Genomic DNA, 26,846 nt, shown 5'->3' with positions numbered 1-26,846 from the left:
GACATTATGCATTTTATGTCCCCACAGAATTGACTTAATCCCAGCATGTACTGAAATCAAGGAATTCTTTCAGTGGCTTCTATCAACAAAAAAACACACCTGGCATGAAACCACCACAATAATACAAAACTACCAGTAATCTGATAACAGAATCTTTTAAAAAATCAGTTTATTAATGTTTAGAAGTCAATAAAGCTATGTGCAAATTGAACAATAAAAGTCAGAAACATTTTAAATACTATTTTTTAAACCAGAAAAAAATCCAACAGTTTAATTGCACTGGAAATTTTACTACAAAGGCAGTACATTTTCTTTACAAAATACACTTCTAGGAATTGCCAATAACTGTAAATCAGTCACTTTCTCTCAGCTATCCCAGATATACCACTTTTGTTATAGCAATATTCTAGGCGCATGAAGACTCCTGCATCTTATTAACTTATTTACATTGTACACATTCAACCCCATTAGAACAGGTTAGAAAAATAGAGGAGTAAAAATGATGCTGTAAAACAAATACATTCAATTTAATGACAGGTACTTCTTCCATGAATTGATAACATACAGACATCTTTGCTGAAATTATAAACATTAATAAAATGTGCCAAAATGTATTGCATTTTGTTATGGAAGTGCATTTATCTATAGTCATTTCACTTCAACTTTCCTTTTATTTTTCTGAAACTCAGGGTACTCTTTTCAGATTTTCCAACTGATCTTTATTTTTGGACAGGCTTTTAACCTAACACTGAAATGCCCCTTCATTTTTTACCTCTTCTTACTTAGGCAAAAATCCTGCTGTTAGTACTATTTTTTACTATTATGTATACTTTCAGTCATCTTGAAGAGAAATGACACTTAGTTCTACCTTGCGTTTTTCATGATAATGCAGTTGATTTAATGCTATAGAATAAAAAGGCAATCAATGTATGGGGCCAAATGCTGTTCTGAGCTACTCCATAAAATCTGACACAGTCAATGGAATTGTACAGGTGAAAGTAACTGCAGAACCTAGCTCATGGTCTTCAAATGTAATATGGACTGACAGCAAAAATTCACAGCTATGATCTTGCTAAATAAAACCCCAACAGCTTTGGAATCCTGCAAATTAAACCTTATGACTTAACTAAAAACTCTGCAAAGTGATGCCAAATTATGGTTGTATGTGGTCTAAATTATATTTGTGTGATCTCTTTTCATGTTATGTGCTAAACAAACACTTCTAACCAATGATACCAGAGCCACTACTAAATTCGGTACAGAAAGATCTTTGTGTCAGTGGTTTGCTGCAAGGAGAAAAAACTTCACATTCTTCTCACATGGGAAAAAAAAAAAAAAAAAAGATTAATTCTCCCTTTCCCTCCTCCCCCTCTCTCTTTCTCTCACACACACCAGGCATCATTTCATCAAGGCATCAGTCTTTCAGAGTTACTAAGGAGATTTCAGGATATGAATGCGCCTGACAATCCTGAGCTGCCTCAGTGCAAAGACAAAACATGTTCCAGGAAAAAAAGACTTCCAAGCCAGAACAGTCTGTCCCATTTCTTGAACTCCAGCCTCACAACTGCACCGTTTGCCTCATTAGAACTAATGCTACTTGCTCACTCAGCCCAATGCTGCTCCTGTGAGCAGGAGGCATCCCAGCTCCCCCACTTCAGAGCAAGGCTCTGAAATACACCCCTATGGTTATTCCTAAGAAGATGAGGTAACATTGCCCGAAGACATGATGGTTTCAGGATGGTCACCGTCCTCCTTCTGTGGGTGTGAGGAGTTGTCAGACTTACTCCGGCTGAACTCCATCCCTCCAATGATCGGCCTTTTGAATTTGGTCCCAGAATCCGCTGGGGGGCATTTGCAGCAGCACAAAATCTTGATGAAAGCCCTGCGCATCTCTTTGTTTGTCAAGGTGTAGATGATAGGGTTCGTGGCTGAATTGAGCACGGCCAGCACTAAGAAATACTCTGCTTTATAGAGGATTTGGCAGGTCTTCACTTTACATCCCACATCCAGTAAAAGCAGGATGAACAGAGGAGCCCAGCAGGCAATGAAGACACTCAAGACTATGATCACTGTCTTGAGCAGGGCTAGTGACTTTTCTGAGCTCCTAGTAGCTTTGGTAATGTTTTTCCGAAATGTCAGCCTGCGGCTCCTAGTCCTCACCATGGAGTAGATCCTGCAATACAGGACAACAATAGATAGCAAAAGGCCAGTGAAAACGGTTGTGCAAAAGAGAATATAGTGCTTGTGGTAGAGAGGCAGCACGGTGGAGCAGTTGGACAAGAGGCTGATGCAGTTCCAGCCCATGATCGGGAGTCCCCCGAGGATCACGGAGATAACCCAGCAAGCGCTGATCAGCAAGAAGGAGCGGAAGCTGTTGCTGCCATTGTGGAGTTTCATCTTCAACATGGTGATGTACCTCTCAATGGCAATGGCCAACAAGCTGAACACAGAAGCTGACAAGGCAACAAACATGCTACCTTCTCTTACAAACCACTGGGAGGGTGTGAGGCTATAGGTTTTGTGTCCAGATAGCAGGAGGTTGGCAGTGTAAGCCACACCAGCCAACAAGTCTGAAAGAGCCAAGTTCCCAATGAAATAGTACATGGGTCTGTGAAACTTCTTGGTTTTCCAGATGGTAAGCAAGACAAAAATGTTCTCTAAGATTATAAAGCAGCAAATGATGATAAAAACCACCGACGTCACTTTAATTCCACTGTCCACATTCTCATTTAGCTTTCCCGTGTAATTATAATGCTCTTTGATGACATAGTTGACATCAGTGTTGGCCGGGTTGCTCATGACCTTCAGCGGGGCAGTGGTGCCAGAGCTCATGGTGCCCAGCTGGCGCTCCTTCCCCAGCGGCACCGCACGGTGACACCGACCGCAAATCCGGGGGCTGCTCCGCAGAGCCTTGGCCCCGCAGCCTGCCCGGTGCTGCTGCACGGCCTCAGAAACTGCAGCCCTGAGAACAAGAGGCACAAAGCCCAGAGTTAAAAGAAGGAAGGCAAACAATGTAAAAAATGATAAAGGGTTTTAAGATAATCTGCTAGTTTAATTGTGTACCAGAATCATATAGGTATTCACGCATGAACCAGTTTCATTCAGCTACTAAAATACATTTAAAATATGGTTAGGCATATTCAATAGGTAAAGCTAATAAGACAAATAAAGTTCTGTCACTCAGAGCTGAACAGGTAAATTGGAGTCAGCAAGGACTGCATTACTGGACTTTTTCCAACTTAAAAGATCTCAAAGCTCCCCAGCAATAAGTTCTAGCCTTCTTTTTTTCAGTAGGAAACACAACTTGTAATACAACAGCAGAGATTTAGAAAGGGAAAGGGCTTGCTTGATTTAACTGCAAATGTATGAAAGCCTGCACAGAAATTACTTGACAGGAGACATGTACTCTCCTCCATTAATAAAGCCTGAATGCACTTTGCAAGGGGGTAGTTATGCAATTTACTGATGCCATCTCAGTGGTAAATTCACTGATGTGTATGTAAACAAAAGATCATCTCAAAGCTGTAAACAGGTAAGGGGGTGCCCTTGCTAAACACAAGTAAGAACGTGCTTTACAAAAGCCACAGCAGTAAAAAGTTTAGAAAAGAAAAAAAAAAGTAATTAAACTACAGCGCAAGCCCATTCCATGGGTTTGAAACAAAGAATGTCAAAAAACCCCTTGCATTTAAATAACTAGTATTGCAAGCTTTGGAAATAGGCATGATTAAGGAATACACATATAGAGCAAACTCCCTTTACATATAAAGGTTTTGTAGTGGACATTTAAAAAGAATTAAAACCCAGGTATCGTGCAAGGGAAAAAGAACAGCAGACGGAGTTGTTAAATTACAGCCTAACCGGGGCAGAGCAGGAGGTCCGAGGCCAGTGAGTTCAACTCCTTGCTCTGTTCCCGAACTCCAGTTCGCAGAACTCCCAGGCTCAAACTCGCACCATTCCTGTCCCGCACCGCTCCCAGGCTCAAACTCGCCCCGCTCCAGTCCCGCACCGCTCCCAGGCTCAAACTCGCCCCGCTCCTGTCTCGCACCGCTCCCGGGCTCCAACTCGCCCCGCTCCGGTTCGGTCTCTACCGCGCGTGGCTCCCTTCCCGCACCACCTCGGCCGGACGAAGCCCCCGGCCGGGCACGGCGCGGCCCGGGCAGCTCCCCCTCTCCCCCCGTTTTGTTTCGGGGCCCCGGGGGTCGCGCCGAGCGAGACCCGCAGCGCCGGGATCCCCCGTGCCGCGGTGCGGGCGGAGCGCGGCTCCCCGAGCCTCACCTCGCTCCAGCGCGGCGCGGAGCCCCGGCCGGCCCTGCGCATCTTGCGTGCCCGCGGAGCAACTCCGGTGGGCAGGCTGGGGGGCTCGGTGGTTTTAATGTTTCTGCAGCTCTCCACCCTTTTCCGATCCTCCTTTCTAACTCCTCCCTGCTGCGTGCGGGACCTGCACGCCCAGCCCAGCCGCCGCCCCGCCCCGCCCGGCATGAGCACGGCGGGCGCTGCTGCGAAGTGCTCCCCCGCGGGACCACCTGGCCCTGCCCGGCCGGAGGAGGAGGGGAAGGGGACGCCGCGGTCGCGCCCCAGCCGTGCCCGCCCCGGCAGCGCTCCGGGCGAGGAGGAGCCGGCAGGGCCCGGCCGGCTCCGAGCGCGGTCCCTGCGCCTCGGGGATGCGGGGGCAGATTCCCGACCCTCTGGCTTTCTTACCCCCCCGAGGAGGCACAGCAGGGCTATGGCCCTATGCCACCTCCGTCCTGCCTCTCACAGGACCTGGGAAGTCATGTTTAAGGAAACACCTGGAAGAGGCTCTTCCATTTTCCCACTTCACCAAGATGTGTTTTTGCCCTGGCAGGCCCGGTGGCTGCCACCCGCACGCTGGCCTGCAGCCTCCTGCGGCGCTGGGTGACTCACGAGCGGCTCCCTCCGGGCAGGCACCGGCCCGATGGGGCAAGGATGGTGCCAGGCTGCACACCGGAGAGGCAGAAGCCAGCACTGACCCATGGGGGATAAGCTCACTTTCTGCCACTGTCAAATAGCACCAGGTGTTGGTGTTTTCACATTAAAAAAAAAAAATCTATGCATGTTCCGAGGATGCTGTAAAATACCTACATGTTTGAAAATACGAAGAGAATTTTTAAATTAATTTTTTTTTAAAACAAAATTGGCAATGCCAACTACTTACAGTGGTAACAGTTATTACACAGAGACAGAGAAAGAAGTGAGTTTAGGTTTTATAACTCCTTCTCTCTTCAAACTTTTAAAAGAAAAAGCACCTTGGTGTATGTGAAATGCTAACTGGTGGTAATCCATTGTTGCACTTACTGCAGAAATTTTCTTCTTCCTTCCTCTGTTCTTGTTAACTCCAAATTGAAATGCAAACAAATATCACAATACACCAGAGCTCAATATATCAGGTCTTTCAGTTCATAGCATCACACTGGTTAATTAGCAGTAGCAGTTGTTATGGGGAAGCAGCTTTCCTCTGAAAGAGAGTAAGAGTACTCTACCCTCAGGAAGAGGGTAGAGGGTCCCTCTCTTATTTATGCTAATAGTCACGCTTCAATTGTTCCACGCCTCTCCCAGAATGACTCAGATAAATTACACTGGCAAACAGACATTAACTCTTCCACCACAAAGCTAGAAACTTGAAAAGATGTTTAGCCTCCTGAGAGCCTGGAGGAAAATACAGCCGTTAAGTTACAACTGTCAGAAAAGGCATGTGAAATAAATCATGCTTGAGGCTGACATATGCATCCCCTGCAACTGCCTGACATACCCTAGATATTTCAAGCTTTCCCCCTTGTTTAGCTAATATGTAGAAAATACTAAATAAAAGTGCATTCACTGGGCATTTCCCTCTAGGAAGTAATTCTCACCTAATTTTAAGCAAGAGGAACATATTAAAGGAACATGCTTTAATTAGGTTAGAGTGACTCAGGGTTTCATTAGTCAGATGTACAGGCTTTCATTTTGGGGCTACTGGTTACCAACTGAGAGAACTCCAATTCAGAGATGTTACATTCAACAAATTAATTTTCAGAGGCTGTGTAAAATCATAGAATCATAGAATGGTTTGGGTTGGAATGGACCATAAAGATCATCTTGATCCAACTCTCCTGCCATGGGCAGGGACACCCCACTAGGCCAGGATGCTCAAAGCCCCATCCAACCTGGCCTTGAACACTTCCAGGGATGGGGCATCCACCCTTTCTCTGGGCAAGCTGTTCCAGGGCCTGACCACCCTCACAGTAATGAATTTCTTACTAATATCTAATCTAAAGGTATTCTCAGTTTGAAGCCATTCTCCCTTGTCCTGTCACTACATGCTCTTGCAAAAAGTCCCTCTTCCAGCTTTCCTGTAGGCCCCCTTTAGGTACTGAAAGGCCACAATAAACTAACCCTGGAGCCTTCTCTTCTCCAGGCTGAACAAACCCAACTCTCTCAGCCTTCTCTCATAAGAGAGGTGCTCCAGCCCTGTGATCATCTTTGTGGCCCCCTCTGGACCTGCTCCAACAGGTCAATGTCCTTCCTGTGCTGGGGACCCCAGATCTGGACACATTACTCCAGGTGGGGTCTCACTAGAGCGCAGTAGAAGGGCAGAATCCCCTCTCTCAGTGCTGGTCACGATGCTTTTGATGCAGCCCAGGACACGGTTCACTTTCTGGGCTGCAAGCTCACATTGCTGGCTCATGTCCAGCCACTCATCCACCAGCACTCCCAAGTCCTTCTCCATCCCTGGGGGGTTGCCCCACCCCAGGTGCAGCACTCGGTAAAACACACAGGCAATTTCAGTTCCACTCCAAAAGGTTGGGCATTTGTATCACTAAAAGTATCATTAAAAATTTACAGCCCTCTTGACATCTCAACAGAGGAAACTGAAATACAGCTTCACTCTTCTCAGCCAAATGAAGCCAGATCAGCTGGATTTGCACCGAAAGCCATCTAAATCCTCAGAGATGATAGGTTAACATGGCTCAAACTGCACAGGTTCTAGCCTCCTTACCAGGGCTGAAACACAAGTAAACTCAGGTTGGTCCAGCCAACTCTACCAAAAGTGTAGTTGCTGCCAAGTGTTCAGCAAGGGGTTTACACCAGGGTTATACTCCATCTCCACCAACAGAACAAGCCACCAACAGAATGAGAACTCTTTTTCTCAGTACCTCTCCAACTGCCAGGTCCACTGTTAAGGAAGCTTGTACTTCTGTGAAATACATACAGAAATCCAGTGTATATACAGCTCCTTTGAGAACTCGACTTGGAATTGCCTACGATCAGAATAAGGAGAAAGAACAACACAATGTTATTCATGCAGCATTTCAGAAATAACCAGAATGCAGGTCTCAGTCAAATGCCAGCAGGAGAGCTGCACACATCAGAACACTGAACTGACACGTAACAGCCGCTTCACCTGGGTAAACTTGTTAAAAAACTGTTTTGCAACATGTCCACAAGCATAAAGAGGCAAAGGCATTTGGTCACAGAGATCCTGAGTATGTATATGCTCCCAAGTACTTGAGTTTTTAGGATGAGCAGAAACTCATGTTTTAGAGCACAGCAACAACAACAACATAACACCAACTGCCTGTGACAATCAAACTTGTGGAATTTCCAATAACAGCTTAGTGTAGTGAGGATTGCAGAAGCAGGGCTAGTCACAGGGCAATTTCCTTGCAGGAAAATGCTTTGATCGTGTCAGAAAAGAAGCTGTAAGCTGGGGTCCGCCCAACGCCTGCATACCAACACTGGTGGCCTCTGACACCACCAGGAGACCGTACTCTCCCAGTGCTAATGCTGCTGGACAACTCACAATTGCATCAGCGGAGTGTCTGAACTCTATCCATCTGGAAAAGATAGTGAAAATCCCTGCAAGACAGATTAGCAAAGGATTTGTCTCCAACACGTCATTCTTTTGTACTTTCAAAAATCTTTATCCATATAAGCAAAATGTACTTTTAATCATTCTGACACAATTTAGACCACAAAGAGAGCCATTCCTCCCTAAGTGCTGGGTCACGAACAGCAATCCTTGAAACAGTACCAAGAGAGCAGGTCTGATCACCAAGAAAGTATCCAGAGTGGCCTCCGGAATCCCCCAAAATTCTCATGACTACAAGAAACATAAAAACAGTGAAAAAGTCAGATTCATATTTCTGCTGCAATATCTGAACAAACATTCCATATTTTGAATAATTTGTCAAAATTCACATGCATTGTAGCATGCTCTTATATGCGCCGTTAAGTAATTAATACTTTTCAAAATCTGTAAGCTAATTTGTTCATATTGGTTAAAATGACACCTTAAATGAAGTTATAGGCAGGCAGAAGAAAATTATAACATTGTGAGATAACCTATACTGGGGGGCTATACCAGAAAGTTCAGAGAGAGCAAAAAAAAATGTAAGCATTTCTGTATCTGTAAGAAAGCAACGCAGAAAAGAGTAAATTAAATTATTTTATTAATTTGTTAACATAACAGTAAATACAAACCATTGATACTGATTCTTGAGTGATAATTCTTAGGTATTCTTTGAATATCTAAGAGAACAATTCAGATTTATTTTTTCAGTTTAAAATGAATTAATGCTTCAGTTGCATCACTTTTGCAATCTAGAACAATCTGGTTTTAAATTATAGTTTCCACAGGGGACAGGTTAGATGAATTAATTTTCTGTTGATATTCATAGTGTTCAAAAATTCCTTATCTTCTTTCCTCAGATTAAAATCAAAAACCTAGTTTGGAGGAAAAAAAAGTGATGAGAACATTGCAAAGACTAAAGCACACATATTTCTTCTGTATCAGCACATAGATGGCCTGTTTTTATGTTCTTGATATTGATCATTAATATTAATTAAATGTCCTTTTTTGTTTTAAAATTTAATGTAAAACTTTTACATTTTTGTGACAATTTATACTTTATTTTTTCACTACGATGAATATAACATTAGGAAAAGCTCAAGTCCAAAGGGAGAGAATTGAAGTAGTTGAGAAGGTGACATGCAATGGATATCGTTGCACCCAAACTGTAACACACTGTAATATAAGGAGCAATTATTAAGAGGATGATACTACAAAGCAGTGCAAATAATTGGCCTTTTTTTTTTTTTTGAAAGTACAGACATCTTATTGGAGGCTACAAAAAGTGCCAAAAAATTAGGTACAGAAAAGGTCTCCCAGCACAGCAACACAAAAAATTGCTGGGTTGGCTTATCTGTAATTTTTACCCAATGCACAATAGTCAGAGATGAGCTTCAAAGCTTTGGAAGGGGTGTGGCAATGTGGAAAGAGTTAACTACTTAGATTCAATCAGTACCAGCAAGAGCTATGCCACCTTTATCCCCATTTTCAAACACATGGGTTAACCACAGTGCAAAAAATGGGGCAAATATTATGCAGTCTACCTGGCTCAGTGAATTTGTGAACTTACTAGTATTACAGTTTCTTTATTATACATGCTAGTCAGAAAATAATGCCTTGAAAGCCATGATGGGGGACAGGTGTGATAGAAACACTTCTGCAGTCCAAAAAAAAAAAAAAAATCTTGAATATGCACTTTAAAACCCCATTTCCATTATTTTCCAATGAAACATTCTTGAGTGCCTTTATCTCCAGTAATATAAAAGATGAAAATCAGAAAGAAGCAAGAAAAAAAGAAGAGAGGGAGCCACTCATTAGGCAAGAAGCTACTTGGCTGCACTGAAAATGGTCTCACACTTTCCACTGAGTTTTAGTTTATATTTTTCTTTTCCTTATATGTTTCAAGAGAGTCCTCTTCCATTAGGAGTCACAGAGCTCCTGCAAAGGCAGCTGACTGCACTTAGGTAGATGGCACTGATAAATTGTATCTTATTTTAAATAATGGTTTATCTCAACTAAAAAGGAGTGCCCCACTAAGTCACTACCATAAATGACCTACATGATAGGGAAAAAAAAAGTTACTTCAGTTTTCTGGTGTATTCCCTGATCCTATTGACGAGATGATGGGTTATGTGGATGAAACGGAGGCATTGCTGTATCTTAAAAAGGGTCATTGTAGAAAGGTGAAAAAGTTTTTTCCCTTTAGAGAAAATTTGTTTTACAGAAATAAGAGCAAGAGGAGGAATTTCAACTCTGAGGAAGAATATGCATATAATTCCAAGAATTCACTTGAGGGACAAATTCTGAGTTCAAAATAAAACCTTAAAAAATGAGCACCTCCAGGCTAACTGACCAAAGAATAAATAAAAAAATGGAATTAAACTTCCTGATTTCATATGTTCAGCACTTTTATATCCTTTTGGTCTTCCATGTTCTGCTTCTATTACCAGACATCACTCCTCCCTGCTACCCCTAAATCTTGCTACTGTTCACTTGCTAATTTCTTATTAGTTGTCTTATTTCTTTGATCAATGTTGTCAGTACTTTAGAAAGGTTCATTGAGAGGAGGTGATGAGGACTTATTCTTTAGCAGCCTTTGCTTGAAATCTATTGCCACAAGACTTATGTCAATTTAGTTGTGGAGAGGAACATAAAATATGAATCTACTGATTCTGTCTTTCCCTCTACAACCTCACCAAAAGTAAAAGAGGACTCACTCAATGATTCTTAATTAACAAACACAGGATAAAACTTGTGAATACTGTATTCAAAGGAAGAGGCTCCAGTGACTTATCTCAAGGACACAGGAGATAACAGGGTTCCAGTCTCCTAGGGCAATTAATAGCTTCTAGCAGAAAACAATGGCTCTTAGTGAGGCACAATGTGCAAAACTGCTCATCACACCTGGGAGAAAGATAGCTTGGGTCAACTGAGTCTTGGCACTGAAAAAACTTATTTTCGCCTTAAATTACACTAGACCTTGTACATAGTTCAAATTAAACTCTTCTGTAGTTCTAAAGTCACTGCTTGATATCAAAGGAAGTGCTAGGAAAGATTACAAAATAATAATAATAATAATGAGAAAAAAAAAACCCCACAGAAAAAAAGTCCTGAACCAACAACAGTTAGGAGTGAATATAGTTAGAAAAGTATCAGATTAAAACTGTAACTTGCCACAGCTATTCCTTAAGAATAATGCTTTTTTTAGTAATACTATTTCTGATTATTCCCTTCATTACTCATTGCACTGCTTAGATACCATGACCTAGATTAAGAAAACGGTGGCTTGACTTCCTAGCAAAAGCAGATGCAGACACAAAAAACCACTCTAAAATCTCTTGGACAGAAGGAACAGTGAAATATATTAATGAATTCAAAGCCATCCTCACTGTAGCCTAAAGTCACCTCTGTGGGGCATTTCCAAGAAAATTTGTTTTAATTCCATTTAGCTCAGAACAAGGGAGGTCATCAGTCAGAATTAAGGGCAAAAGACCCAGAACTGTTATAACCAACATGGGACTTCTAGCCACATAACTAGGCCTAACTGATCCTGGTCTGGTAATACTGGAGCTAGAATTTGCTACCATATATAAAGACTCAGTACGAATCATTCATGTTGGGAGTAGTATGTTGATGTGATGTCTGTTTCTTCAGAGAGAACTAGAGGTGAAACTCAGACTTATCTTTTGTAATTTCTGAAAGTCTTCACTACCAAAAAAGCCACACTGAGTGAGTATTAGGCACATGACTCACTTCTAGTCCTCATTTTATGAATTCAGATACACTGTAAAGCAAGGACTCCCTCAACAGCACAGTTTGAATTTTTTTCCATATTGCTAAGGTGTTGTTCAATAAAGTGACTTTTCAAAAGTAGTATTAGCTGATAGCCACTAGTAGAAAGGTTTATTTCTGGACAATCTTTCCAACTTTCACTTAGTCATTGCCATCATTTTCTGCAAAAGATAAAAAAAGCCAAGAATTACCTTAGTTTTATAAATGAGCCTTACTTTTTGGAACTATTGAACCCCTCATCACAACAGTTAAGCCAGGTACGGAGCTGTTCTTAGACACCTGAAGTGGCATTCCCGGACTGCAGGCCAAGCTTGAAACACCAGAAAACAGCCTTACTGGAGAGGTTGTGTATCTTTCTCAGAACATTACACTGTAAAGGTATTAGTAAGCAACATTTCATATATTTTTTAAAATAATAAATAATATATTAATGGTTTCAGAGGCAAATCTAGACAAATTTTTATGGAAAACTTTACTAGGAAAAACTAGCCAAATACTCTGAGGAGCTTATCAAAAAGGTAAGTTTGTCTGTATTTTAGCCAAGCTCTACTTTGAGGACATACAATGCAGGCTAGAGTATATGATTGCTGTAAGTCACTTCTTGATAAAAAAGCTGAGGAGCTTTGTTTCACAATAAGACTAAAGCAGAACAGCACTGGGAAAACTGCCTCAGGAAGTCCACACACAATATAAATCATAATCAGATTTTCCATACCTTTCTAGATGCAGGAACTCCTAAAATATCAAACCAAAGCAACCAGAAGTTGACTACTCAGCCAATAGACTATGCAGGCGTATTTCTCAAAACAGATCTGTAAACTACACGTATCTGTATTTTATCTCTTTATATAGATAGCCATTTTATAAAAAAATCTGCAGAACAGTACAGTCTGTTAATGAGATTTCCTGGACAAACCCAAAATGAAAACTAAACTAATTCTCACAAAAAGCTCACCAGAATTTTCTGTAAGTAATAACAAAGATGCCTCTTTGGCTCTCAGAGCTCGCTGCACTCAGTTGTGCAGATACTTTATTAGTAAATGGACTTCTCTGGAAAGATTTCTACTTTGTTATATCTACAGGCTACTAAGTAATGTGCATAGAACTCTCTGAGTCAATGCCATATGCGTAAACCTTTTTTTTGTGATGCTCAGATATTGCATATTACAGTGAGATTGCATTTTTGGTGGAGATTTGCAGTTTATTGTACAACATAAATACTGTTTTATGATACTTTTTTTTCACCCAGCCTTTTCTTCTTTGTAGATTCTACCTCTAACAAAGGACTTGACAAATTATTTCATACTTAACACCTTTGTTATACACTAGCAGGTAGCATTTTTTCCCTACATTTTCCAAGAAGGGATATCTCATCATGCTCTTTGATTAAATGGCTTGATGCAGGGTGGATGGTATAAACAAGAGTCTTTGTATAGGCTTCAGTGAGCTAGGGAAGAGGATTTGAGATGGGAATATAAAATCTCTGTGAGGGTAGTAAAAAAGTACTATCCTCAAAAATATCTTTTCTGTGTTTACAATGTTAAGGATTTCAAAATAGTTATCATTAATAGCAGACATTACTATCATGATTACATTCATACTGTAACCTTCCTTGAATTTAAATTACATGGTGTGACTCATTGATCACTGAGAAGGAAAAGGTTCAAACCTTCGTTCACTCAATAAGGCTTGGATCCCAGGAAACATGTCTCCCATCATGCATTCCATTCAGAATTCCAACATCGTCTTCTGCTATTGTAAAATCAAACACCTATGGGAATGTACACAGAGTTAACTTCATGAACACAGAGAGAATCAGCAAATTCTTCTTATATTTTGTCACAGAAAAACACTCTATTAAACTGACAGGCTCCACTGGGTCCTTTGCTCCCGAGTGATTAATTTTTATTTGTAGACTCTGTTAAGATGGTTTTGTAGCACTCTGGCCTCAGGCAAGGGTCCAAGACAAGAGTAGTATCAAAGCTGCTCTTTTTGACAGGACAGTATATTGTCACTGCTAGAGGAATAGGAATACCCTGACTGCAATCCCTTTGGGAACCTGAGCTCCGTATTTCATTTAGATCCCGATGTTCAGTCTAGAATGTTACAGTTCTTTTCCTCAGACCTTTAGCCAAAAGAAAATTATTAGAAAGTATCGGGACGTTCACAAAGCTAGCACACCAAAGGCTGTATCTATCTTGCCTATGATTCTGCTTTGACAAAGCACTCACAGATCAGCTAATACAGAAACAGTGCTACAGTGCCTCAGTATGAACTCGAACTTGAAAGCAATCACCTGTCCTCATGCACAGGTTCTTATAGCCACCGGCTTCTCCTGTGCTGAGACCTGCAACATGGAATTACGGTGTCAGTGGTTTCTTAGCAGATGTCTTATTCAGACATTATCATCAGAAAGTTACTTCTGTTGTCTTTGTCAGAGCTCCTCCATGTTCAGTAAAAAGATCCTGTGGGTCCTGAACTGCTGCCAAATGAGCTCCTCCCATCCCGCATTATCCAGCAATCGCTGTCTGCTGGAATGACCCTTGTAGTCAAATCTCAGTGCTCACTTCAGCCTTTTAAACCTAAACCAGGGACCTGTCACACAACTAGACTAACCTATATATTACATACTGAGGCTTAAATGAGAACTGTACTTTCACCAACTTGACTAGAAGTGGTAGAGACTCAGGCCAACACACTGGCATGGGGAAAAGAAAGCAAATGTGATAAACAACACTCGATAACTGTGCCATTTCCCTCCTCCTCTCCATCTTAAGTGTTTTAAGTTCTGCTTCAACACATTCCCTCAGTTGTGTGAAATTAATTAGTGGTGCCACAGAGTAAACTCTATAAGAAATAAAATTAATCTAGATTTAAGATATCGTTGGGGAAAATAAAAAGAATAAGGAAGGATTTTTAACCTGGTTTTGTTCTCTGATCTGGTTCACACTACAGTACCACAAGCAGCTGTGCTTGTACCACAGAAGGCTGTGTGCATGTCAGAATAAATAATCAAGGCAGGAGCTATATAAACAGGCATGGTCACCAGCAGAAATCCTCATTAAATGTATACGTTTGCACCTACACACACACACAGTGATAAAAATAGGAGACAGAAGTTTCCTGTCTTGCAAAGTTTCCGCCTGATTTGCTAAACAGTGCATACCCCAATGATATTTTTGGAAGTAACAATAAGGTTGTTGTGGTTTCACCTCCCCCAAAGAAAGCACACTTTCAGATTAGAGAAACAGAGAGAAAAATCAAGTAATGAATTAAAACCATTTGATATGAAAAGGAAATTAAAACAAGGCTGTGGGGGAGGAATCATGCTGCCACAATTCTCATTTGTGCCCTCTTTTCTTTGTCCATCCCCTTCATGCTGGGACTTTTTCTGCATGTTGGGTAGAAGGAAGAAGACAGGGGAAGAGTCAGCTCTGGCAAGACTGCGATTTCCTTGGAAGGTCTCCACCTCAGAGAGATAACCCTAAGTGAGTTTTACAGCTTTCACATAGTGTTATGCACATGACATGTGTACCTATCACAAAAAGGACCGAACCATAACCAGAGTAGGATGTTCTACAACCAGCAAAGTCATAAATAAAAATATTAATAATAAAAACCAACTACAAAAGGTCTTCTATGTATTTTTCTTTATACAAAGCAATTAACTCTCTGGTTGATTTCGGATATTTGTAAGTTATAGTTTTCTACTACGTTGCAGTAATTTTATGATACCATCATTTGCCAACTTTAACTGAGTTACTCCAGTATAAAACTGGCATAGGAAAATGGGAAGTCAAGCCAAAGTATTAAAAACTGTTATTTGGATGTAAGTCAGACTTGAGTGCATAACCAAATCTTACCTTGCAGTTTTCCTCTATCCTTTCAGCTTTTGTTGACTTTGGAATAGTGACAATCCCATTCTGGAAAACATAATGCTTCTTATCATTAAAATGTACACAGTTTTGAAGAAAATGATCTCTCTTCAAAACATTTCACAAGACATTCCTCATGTCTTCTGAGGTTTTAATTTCATTTTTCTGGGGACATTGACATTTCTATATGCCATTTGCAACTGCAGTTATATACACTGCATTAATTTCCAACATAGATCATGAGGTTTATGTCAATTTAACACAATATTTCATTCCTTAGTACTTCGTGTTGAGTGACAGAAATGGAATGATGCCTGATAGTGCTTGTAACACTTACTTTGAAAACATCTCTTATTAGTACTTATTCTCTAGAATCAGATTCTTTGCATATTTAAAATACTGGCATGATTTGCCTATGACATTCCAAATTTCCAGTACAGTAGTTAGTTCACACAGTATCAACATACGGAAGGCAGAAATACTGTCTGTAAAAATTCTGGTTTGATGCACAAAACCCAAACTATTTGCATTTTTTTCCTGAGAAAGGAGACACATTTTTATTACCACCCTCCATTACCTGTATACTCCAGCGTATGCAAATCTGTGCTGGAGTTCTGCCATACTTCTTTGCCATCTGAATGACAGTAGGATGAGTTAGTGCTTCCCCTTTGGCCAAAGGACAGTAGCCTTCAAAGACAATATCTCGGCTCTTACAATAATCAACCAGCTCCTGAGGTCTTTGGAAAGGGTGGTATTCAACCTTAGATAAACAGAAATAAACTTCTAGTAAAAACCTTGAGAGTACATTTTGTAGAAAACATCACTGATAAATGAAAATATTTTTTTCTTTCTTGTTTTAAAAATACAGCATTGAGTGAAATCACTGTTTCTGGGAAGTAGATGTAAATTATCAGTTTTAGAAGACACATGAAGTATATAAATCAACAAGTATTTTGCCTGTAATTGGCACAGCAGTTTACTGTGTATTTTATGTTTCCCTCTGAAGCAAGGTGCAAGGAGCAGTTGTCTGCCTGACTTGCAGTTGGACTTCCACTATTGTTCTGATCTGTGTTTGAGAAATACATGCCAATGCACAGTGGAAGTCACGGTCAGGTCATTTTTATTGGTGCTTTGAGACTACCTTCTCTTCCCCAAATCTACGTCCTTTCCTGTTTCTTTACTAATCATCTTTGAGTTGCACAGGCAAGGGGAGGGGGCTGAGCAGGGACTGGGTCTGCAAGAGACCAACCAGAACAATTTGCTTAGGATGAGGGCCTGACTGGTTGGCTTGGATTGTACATGGAAAATGCTGTATTCTGTGTGCACTGTCACCGTAAGTGTATGCAGGGAAGCAAGTTTGCTGGGGAATGAAGTGTGAAGGGGTCCCTTTGTAGGAAGGTAGGTCACAAATTGCCAGGAGCCAGTCAGAAGAGGAAAAGTAACAAGCTACAAAGACACAGTTGTTGGGAGCGAAAGGAAACAGAAGTTATTGGAAAGTAAGGATCTCAGAGGAGCCACATATTCTGGCATGTAGCTAAACCCAAAAGAGAACCTCTGTAATATTCCTTAATATGTTATTTAAATAAGTATCTCACAGTTTACACATTCTAAGAAGTATACCTTCCTCTGCATTCAGATGAAAATGGGGAGTGTTTCCTTTTACAAAATACATAATCATGTTATGTATTTTTGTGACTGGTCATCACCATTGTTCCAGGGATCGAACTCTTATGCATTTTGAGGAAAAATACTCTTCTGAACAATTACCTCAACACATGGAATCTGGAAAATTTCTTCTGCCACAAAAAGGAAAAATGAACATTTCCTGTTTCTCATCTTTAGTACATGTTGTCTTTGCAGACAACAATAGTCAGAACAATAGGCTGGCAGTCATTCAACATGTGCTAAGAAAAAACTGTGCCCCTGGAAGGCTGGGCTGAGTCAGCCTAGAGCCGCTATGATCTAAATTACTAGGTGGACTCGGGAACAAGGTTCAAGCAGCAGACATCCATGTCTTCAACCTTTGATGTTTCTTGACCTTTGAGTACCCTTTGTATTTCATGTTTATACGTGTAAGAGCAGTGTTTAGGTCATATGATTATTCACTTCTTTGCACCTGAGCTGACTACAAAATATTCTCATTGTATTTACGCAAAACTATGAGGGGAGAAACGAAAGAGCAAGCAGGGTGTACTACTTGACTGTTACAATAATAATAATAAGCCATTTTAGCAGACGTTCTTTACATTAAGTATAGCAAATATTGTGGCTTAGAAAATATTAAATAAAGAAGAATGTATTTATGATCAAATGCTGAAAAATCTGCAGTGCCCCTATGGCATCATATGACTTACTTGGCATTTATTACTAACACAACTGTAAGCAGGATTTATCTGCTGGTCTAGTAAGATTCTAGGCAGCACAGTTCCAGGCTACACCAGACATGTTTAAAGCAAGAACAGCATGCTGAGATGTCCCCTGCCTCCTTCACAAGCAGAATACACAGCAACAACTACTTCCCACCTGGGAAGATTATACTTTCTGCCTTTCACTGAACCAGGAGTCTCCCATATTTCGTGAAATGAGTTTTGGCACAAGCAGTTCTGTGTTAGTAGCAGCAAGCATTTTCCTTCTTAAATATATTACTAAAATAATCAAACGCATACAATAAAATAAGCACTTTTGAATTTTTTTTCCTGAAAACATTCTGGAAGGTCCTAGTAGCACCTGAATGCAAGGGACTAGGATCCTGAGCTACAAGAGGCTTAAGGTGAGTGGCCAGCATGTGCTTCCCCTCAAAGTAATAATTCCTACTCCTGCCTTGCCCCACCCTTGCCATTTTAGTCACCAGGCTTTTCTGAGGCAAGGGCTGTCCATCACACGGTGGTAGAGGAAGATCTTGATCTTTTCTGGCACTCTACCCTGAGTGATTTCTGTGTAAAAACTGGCATTTTTTTAATAAAACAGTTTGCAGTTCACATTACAGAACTTTTCACAGCTGCTACTTGGTCAGAGGGCCCACAGGGGACCTCTAACTGAAGTGCTGTTTTTTTCCAAGTCATAGCAAAATGGGGAAAAGCTGAGTCTAATAACAATCCTGACACATGGCCCTAGGAAGTCATACCTTGGATGATGGTACACAAAAGCCTTACTCTTTCCACCCTGCTGTGGATCCTTTTCACCTGGTAAGGTTTCCCTGCATCTGGAATCCAGTAATTTTCTCAGTGGGAATGCTGAGTCTTACAATTATTTCTCTTTATAAAACTGAAATACAAGCCTATAAATATTTTCTCTATAGAGGAACAGTTCAGGTGAGTTTATGTACAAAGGCGTTGTTTCCTAATGCCTTAAATACATTTCTACCTTGTACAAATTTACACAATAGAGCTCAATATTAATGGCAATATCAATGACATTGCTAAATCTCTCTGAAGTATTACACAGTAATAAGCACCTCTCTAAGAGTGAAAAAAATATGATGAGCATTTCTACATGGAATTTAGAGAGGGACAGTTTATATTTGCTTTCAGTGTATCACTTTATTAAATGAAACATATATATTAATTAAATACTTATAAACGTATTTTTTCCCCTTATGAGTGACAGGCCCATGAGTCTTCAAAGAGACTTCAAAGATTTCTTTGAGCAGTACTTTCAATAATATATTGTAATTTTAAAAGGTGCTTGCTTAGTAATTACCTTAATAATACTATCTTCTTGAAAAGACAGGCCTTTCCTACTTCTTCAAAAGCCATAATGATATCAGGTTTCTTTTTCCAGGAACTGAGAAGAAAGCAGTACTTAACACTTGGTTTGTAAAACAGACATGTTGCTTACTTCTCCTGCCTTCCTACTTCCTCCTCTTCACAGAAAAAACAACTTTCAATTTTAGCATCATAAGAACTGTTGGAATTGTAAGAACACCCTAAATTCTAAAAGGGAAGTGATTTTCTTCCAGTTGCTTTTTTTACATATTTAGACTTTGCATACAGTGATTATTTGCAAATGTTTTGTATTTAGAAATAAGTCCATTGAAGGAGCACACTATTTTATGCATAAATATAGCAAAAAATTTGTATTATAAACTGTGGAAAGTGAAATAGGAACTCAATACAGTATTTCCAGTTCCAATTTGAATTTAGGAATTCATTAGTTATTTGATGGTGCTTAAGTAATCTCACCATCAGACTCAATAACTCTCCAACACTAAGCAAGAAACAGAATAAATACTCTGAGGATAACCTGAAGCATGGTTTATAAGATTTCCATAAATCTAAAAGGTGTAAATTAATGCTATAACAAAACTGTTCAAAGTGGAGCACTTTGCAGTGGCATGGGTATTTCATTGGTGGTTGTTGTATTAAATTCAGAACATTGCTGTGCATCACCTTAAAGAAATAACTCTCCCACCCCCCAGTATCACCACCACCTCAACTCTGTCTCCTTTTTTTCAGCCACAGAAAAAGAATTCTGTCAAATAGGACCAAGAAACAACTTGTCTCCATGAATACTACTGACACAGCAAGACTGGTAACATTTGGACATTGTGAGTAAGAGGAAATTTCAAAACAAATTCAAGAAAACACTTTTTTTCTTTGCAGTGATTTAGTAGGACACTGAACAACTCCTCTCATTTAACAGGCAGTAACAGCTTGTGCCAAATTCTAGCAAGACTTTGTAGATGCACATTTCTTGAACCTTGGAAAACTCACTAATTCTTAAACAGTCATCAGCCTGCTCATCTTAACACATATTTCAATGGCTTATTTTGAGTAACTGAATTTAACTATTTTATATGAGTTTATGCTAATTTAACATTACTCACAGTTGTCCCTTAGTAACCTTTCGTCTAGCGGATAGCTAAAATCAGAGCTGCTTGGTTCTGACGGTCACACTGAGCAACCTTTGTATGGCTGTTAAAGACATTAAACCACAAACAGCTGCCAGAAATCCTGACCACCTGTACAAAGGGAAAAGTGTGTGCCTGTACTCCATCCATTCCAGTTCCCACGTCCATGTTAGCACAAGCACACTTTCTCTGGCAGGAGATGGTAGCAATGGGAGCATGAACTTCCAGCACAGCTGGAGGCAGAAACCTGCAACAAGGGAAGAGTTGTCAAGTGCCCTGGCAGTGTGCCGGTATGTAGGTGGCCGTTTTATATCTGCCTAGGGCAGCAAAAAAAATTTTGCCAGGGCTGTCACAGCACCTGCCTAGACAAGGAGTTCACTGAATTTAATGTGATCTTGAAATAGGAAATAAGGGGGGAGCAAGGGAAACAGCAGCCTTGCATGGATATGTAATTACCTGAGGCTTTCAGTGTTGCTTAGAGGAAGTACAAAAGCATTTGAACACAGGCTTTCCAAAATCCTGCTCTCTCTAGAGATGCTACATGTTCAGTGCTCCTCGAATTTTATTTCTTGACTGTTTTATCATCAAAAACTGCCGCAGGGATTATTTGTTTGTGTCGTAAAACCAGACACAAACAAGTAGCCTGGGAGAAACTGGGGTGGAAAATAGGAGGAAGGACTTCCCTCCCCTTCAGGTCAGCTTCCTGAATGGTTTTCAGTATGTACATACTAAAAAAAGGAGAAATTGTATGACTAAAGCTAGTTTGGGTGTAGCCTTTCAGACACAGGGGTGGGGAGGTTCACCAAAAAAACAAAGTAAAAACCCAAACTCAGATACTTTAAATACATTTATCCACTCACCTGATTAACATGTGGAGTAATGACACAGTCTTCCTTTAGTTGCTCAAGATGGCTGATAAGAAAGTTGCTTACGCCAATTGATTTACACAAACCTAATGAAAAACAGAACAAGAAAAAGTTTTGGGACAATCTTAACTGTTTGGGAGGATGATTTGAAAAATATCACTTTCAAGAGACGAAATGATTGCTCACATCATTTCTGCAGAGCAAAATACTGCAAAGAAACACAGAAAAACAGCACCAAAATCTAGTTTGACAGTATTATCTGAAAGCATGGTTCTGTCACAGTCACATTAGGAAATCTAAACACACTGGAAACTCCCCAGTGTATAAAAACTCCAGGCTAAATTCTGGGAAAGGCTGATGTAGTATAAGCAAAGAACAATCGGACTCCACCAGAATGAAAAGAAGGAAATGGTGTTCCGAGCAGCTTGCCAAAACTAAAGAAAAGTGGAACATTTGCTGAAGACTAATAAGGTGTGAGCAATACAACACAAGGACACGCAGCCCAAATGAACTATGTCACATTGCTCATACTTCTACTGGATCACTGAGAGATGTTACGTAAAACTCGGTGCAAAATCTTCAATTAAATGAGCAGTGTCTAACAAGAACCACGAAGCTTAAAAATGTAGTTAGATTTCTCAGCTCCTGTTGACATGCAAATAAAGTTAAATGGGACCTAGGTGACATGAAGGTTATTTTTTAAAATAAGCCTTAAGTGTGCATGCATGTGTATAAATTAGGAGCTGACAGTCCTGAAATCAGATATCTTTCTTCAAACCTCAGATATGATAAAGGACAACTCCCAGTCTTGGCCTGCCACATACACACCTCAACCTTGACTTGTTTGGCACAGTCTGGTCCTTATTCTGTGCTGGTAGGGAAGCTAGGCTAGTAGGGGTCTCCTTGGGCTGTGGATTGTGTGGACCACAACTCGGACTAACTTCTTCAGTAGGTGAACTTTGTCTGGATTGACTTGATCTGCACTTCAGTCTGTAATTCCACAGATGGCAAGCCTGTCTCAAGGTGTGTGAACGCAGAACTCTGATCGCTGTTGTTAATCCAGTAGTTATTTGAGCTGGCCAATTCTATAAAATGTATAGGCATGTGTGCATCTACACACAAAGAAAGAAATTAAATTTCTCTAGTCCTCTAGCAAATTCTGTAAGTGAAACCACAGTTTACTACTAATTCTTATAATAAGCTTTCATATACTTTAGCAGCATAAGCAGATAACCTGCACAGCAGCAAAACCTGTTATAACACATACTATCACTTTTTAATGTGGCTTCTTTTGTAGAATACCAAAAGAAGAAAAAATGCATTAGCAACTAAAGCGCTAGACATCTTTCCCTTACAGAAATTATCATTGTTCAAGATGTATAACATAATTAGGTTAAAATCTGCACTACAGTGATTTGCATAATTCGTATGTAATCTGCCAGAAGGAGCAAAACCTTAGCTTTTGACAAACAACCCTTGAGTGTCAACATTAATAAATCATTATGCCACAGCAGTTAGAAAAACACAGTTTTAACACAATGGTGAACCAAAATATTATACGCTATTGTTGAAAGCCAAGGAGTTACAAAAACCATGTCATTATTGCCCTTGAAGAATAAAGCTTTCATTTCAGGCTGAAATAAAACAAAATTCAATCACAGACAATGAATATGAAAAGGCTTATCAAACCTGTACATTTGCACAAAAAGCTTCCATTCTTTTCCCCCTACAGTATGCTCTGAGATGTTTTGCTTCTAGCATGTTTCTCATTGGAGACTTTGAAGTCTGTTGCATCGTGTTAGATTTCCCATCAAGAAATTTCAGGTTACTTATGTTTTGTGTTAAAAGCCATCCGAGCCATTCCTACTAAAATCAGTATTACAGCATTCATGTGTTTACAGTGATGTTGCACAAAGCTGAATTCAAAACTGCCAAGAAAGTAAACATTTTTGCATAAAACAGAGAAACAATAATTAGATATTCAATGTTTTTGCAGAACCAGCATTTTCTTAAAACTTTTTTTTTAGGGTAATATGCTTAAAACATTTGACTGTCATTAAGTACTCATATTTAGTTTTGGTAAAGTTAGAACCCTTTGTTTAAATGCCATTGTTTTGGTTTTAGTTATAGTCTAATACATAAAAGTTAAAGTGTTTTGACTTTTGCATTAAATTACAATATAAAATAATTAAAACAATTGCACAGGGTAACTGTATTAAAAACTCTTATTTTAATGCATGGTGGAAACATGAATTGAAAATACTGGAATTTTCTGAAAAATAGAGCTTAAATTTCAACAATCAATCAATCTCTACTCTACAGAGAATTGCTTCCATTTGCCTGAAGGAAGATTAACACAGTTGCTCAGCATTGTCCAAATCTCAGAACGACTGTCTTAAAGCAGAAGATTACACAGAATTATTTCCACATTTACATCTGCTGGATTAGTTCCTAAGAATGAAGATTTAAAAAAAAGATAGGCAAGAAAATGAAGGTCTGGTTCACTGCTGGGTCTTATCTGACAGACCAACGCTTGTGACTACGTGTATCAAACGAGATCCATGAAATCACATCAATAGTAGAAATAAAAAAACTACATATTGAGAAACTTGTGTAAAAGTGTCCCAACTTACTGCCTTGAAATAACCTGGAGGGGTGTGGGGGGTGCACATTTCCTCACAGAGCTCAAACAGGTAAGTTCCCTGGTTTCTCCCATGGGTCTCAAAACCACTAAAATGCTCTTGAGGAGGGGGGCAGGCATTTGGGGTTTTTTAATACCTGTTTAGTATGCTTAAAAATCTCATTTCAGACAATTCAGACACAATTCATGCTGTTATGACAGCATGTGGTGTTTAAGTCTATAGTTTTTTTTGATTTATTCAGTTTAACTAGTCCTGGAGTTCAGGCTTTCCAAGATAAAAGTTTGCAATGTGCTAGCTACAATCCCTCTAGAAAGTACCCTTAAAATATACATTTATCCTGACTTATTTACAAAGTCACAGAGCTTTGACTCAGGGAGAGAAAGCATCCTCCTTATCTGCTTGAGGAAATGAGCGGTCTGGCCCCTACGAAGCAGATTTTGAGAAAGTGCCAGGTGCAATAAACAAAGAGTTTGCAATTCCCCATTAGCTCTGAGGCTTTGTCCTACTCCTTGTGACTCTGACTTCATAGGCTTGAAGAAAAACTTGGCAATGCTGCTTCTTTTATGCATGCTAAAAACTGACCACAATGGTGGAACAGAAAATTTCATCCAGCTTTGAAACCCTATCATGAAATTCCGCAAGACACATCAGAAAACATATTGGCAGGATAATGACTGAATATAATGGGAAAAAAGTAAGGATCTTTTTTCTATTCTACACAAAAAAATCTTGGCCTCCACCCCACTGGTAATTTCACCACGCTGTATTTCTCCCAGCTGCTATGAAGCACTGGTTTGCAATATAGCTGCATACTAAGCCTAAAGTATTTTTTCTGGCAATCTAGAGAATGATTGGGTATCTTTTCCTTTAATCTGTATAATACCAAGTTATACAAAGTTTGACAGTCACTCCAACAAAAAAGCATAAGTTTAGTGCCTTGGCACCACAGCGCTGTTTTAGTACAATAGTGAGCCTTATCTTTCTCCAGCACTACTACAGACTTTTATCAGACTTCTAAATACTCTCTGAAATATGAAATGTACAAAGTTCAGATCAAAAAGGTTTTTTAAATTACAAAACTGGATACCAGGTTTGTGGAGCCCGTTTTCCTCCCCCTCCCTGCTGCTCTACATGAGTCAGAGCAAGGAAGAATTCCCACGTCCAGCGAACAGTGCCCATTCTGTTTTATCTTCTATTCAGGCCACAGAATAAAAACACAAATGGATCTACTTTTCACAAAAGGTCAACAACAGTAACTGTAACTTTATTAACGAGGGTTACACAGGTTAGAAAGGTCCACATTCTCTCTGATATGCATGCTAAGAACTTCTCTGGGGCTAAATCACATTAACCATAGAAACCATACAAGATTTGATTTCAGCACAATTTCCTAAATCAGAGCTGTGGGCTGAGTGTGCCCCACATGCAGACTGAAAGCCAAAGCCTTGATAAATAAAGCAGACTATGCTTAGACACAATCCATAAGGAATTAACTTCTAAATCTATGAAGTAACACTTGTTCCCATTTCACAGGCTAAAACACACAGACTCCAAAAGGCGAAGTGTCCTGTCTGAGACACAGGAAGACTGTGGCAAAACTGAAAACACAGAAGCCATATCTCCTCCCCCAAAGGATTTCTTTTTAGCCTATTCATTACCACAGTATAGGTGCTTATCTGTCTTAAAATTACTTTTCTGCTTCTACAATTCTATGATCATTACTCTTGCTATATATCATCTGTGAACCATGGTAGACTGTGAGGACAACAGGAGAGGAGGCATGAATAGAAGTCAAATTATCAATTTCTGTGACTGAAAACTCATTACAAACATTCAGTGTACACAACTGTTAAATGGCTAACTCAATAGGATAATGCAGCAATACTGGCTTAATATATGCTGCCTCTGACCCTGGCTGCTCATTCTGACTACTTCAGTGCAACACTATCTTAGTTACATTGACATATTTTTATTCTAGTTACATTAAAAACCAGAACAGATTAAAAAAAATCCACCAAAAAGGATTCAGTTTTGAAAACAACCAGACAAATAGCAATTCTTACAGATTTTCCATTCTCTTACTGCAGTTTAAGCATGTAAAATCACGCCGTGAAGAGAACACAGGTTTAAAAAGAGGCTGAAGATACATTCTTATATCTAGAACATTTTGCAATTGCTCATAAACATCTGGGTAATCAAAACTGAAAAAGCAACATGGTACAGAATGAATCTCTATATACTTTAAGCAAATATTGCCACCACACAGTATGGTGTGAAAAATGTGATCAAAATTATCAGCAACTCAGTCACGTACCTACAGGCTATTGGATTATGTAGCAATTTGGAAGAGAGCACATACTTAGATTCTAAACAGTGTGTCCCCTCTGTAACTATAATGGTACAGTTTCCTGAACTGGAATACTTTTTGAATTTCCATATCAAAGGGGATAATGATTCCCAATTGGTATGAATAACAGCAACCTAATTGATGTCAGTAAAGCAATACTGATTTATAATAGCTAAGAATCTAAGGCTTTAATTCAACATATGCAAAACAGATAAATTATGCCTTTTCCTCAAATCATGTACATTATTTATTGAGACAAAAAGTTTTTTTGGACAAGGCCTTTCCTTTGACAGGTATTTCAACATTGTCTTTTTCACAAGAGTTCTTGTGTTCACACTGGGACCTCTAGGCACCTCTGTGTGGGTACAAAAATGTGTACATTTGCTTTAAATCTTCTTGCTTAGCTTGCTTATTTACAGCTTTGACAAAAAGGATTTGCTTGCTAGTAGAAAAGGCTCAAATCATACATTGCAATAAATCATGAAACAATGTCCTCTGAGGGTTTATTTTTACACGTAGAATTACCCATGAAGTTAACATTAAGAAAGAAAAAAGAGCAAAACAAATGAGCATAGACATTAATGCAAGTTTAGATTAATTCCCACTTTTACATCTGCACCAAAAGGACT

The 26,846-nt window shown here is 39.7% G+C and overlaps 2 protein-coding genes across 4 annotated transcripts in view; both read right to left on the bottom strand.

Annotated features, from left to right (window-relative positions):
- Nucleotides 1-148: 148 nt before the first annotated feature.
- On the bottom strand, nucleotides 149-4,397 carry S1PR1 (sphingosine-1-phosphate receptor 1). The gene is made up of 2 exons (XM_032696790.1): nucleotides 4,276-4,397; nucleotides 149-2,962 (listed from the first exon to the last, which is right to left on the bottom strand). The coding sequence occupies exon 2, from the start codon at nucleotides 2,830-2,832 to the stop codon at nucleotides 1,693-1,695; it is 1,140 nt and encodes a 379-aa protein (XP_032552681.1). The 5' UTR covers nucleotides 2,833-2,962; nucleotides 4,276-4,397; the 3' UTR covers nucleotides 149-1,692.
- Nucleotides 4,398-8,427: 4,030 nt separating this feature from the next.
- Nucleotides 8,428-26,846, bottom strand: part of LOC116791106 (uncharacterized oxidoreductase ZK1290.5-like) — a 45,116-nt gene continuing 26,697 nt past the window's right edge. Inside the window, exons 4-9 of one of the 3 annotated variants that reach the window (XR_004358604.1) lie at nucleotides 21,223-21,314; nucleotides 16,091-16,273; nucleotides 15,502-15,561; nucleotides 13,308-13,409; nucleotides 10,609-10,750; nucleotides 8,428-8,721 (exon numbers count right to left, since the gene is read on the bottom strand). Coding sequence is in view for 1 of the 3 variants with exons in the window: in XM_032696792.1 (XP_032552683.1) it covers nucleotides 13,314-13,409; nucleotides 15,502-15,561; nucleotides 16,091-16,273; nucleotides 21,223-21,314 (431 nt within the window). In the remaining 2 variants the exon portion in view is untranslated. The remainder of the gene's footprint in view (nucleotides 8,722-10,608; nucleotides 10,751-13,307; nucleotides 13,410-15,501; nucleotides 15,562-16,090; nucleotides 16,274-21,222; nucleotides 21,315-26,846) is intronic. The other 2 variants (XR_004358605.1, XM_032696792.1) reach the window with 2 other exon arrangements.

Source organism: Chiroxiphia lanceolata, chromosome 9 (assembly GCF_009829145.1).
Source record: "Chiroxiphia lanceolata isolate bChiLan1 chromosome 9, bChiLan1.pri, whole genome shotgun sequence".
NCBI classification, from domain to species: Eukaryota; Metazoa; Chordata; class Aves; order Passeriformes; family Pipridae; genus Chiroxiphia; species Chiroxiphia lanceolata.
This window is presented reverse-complemented; position numbering and strand designations above follow the sequence as displayed.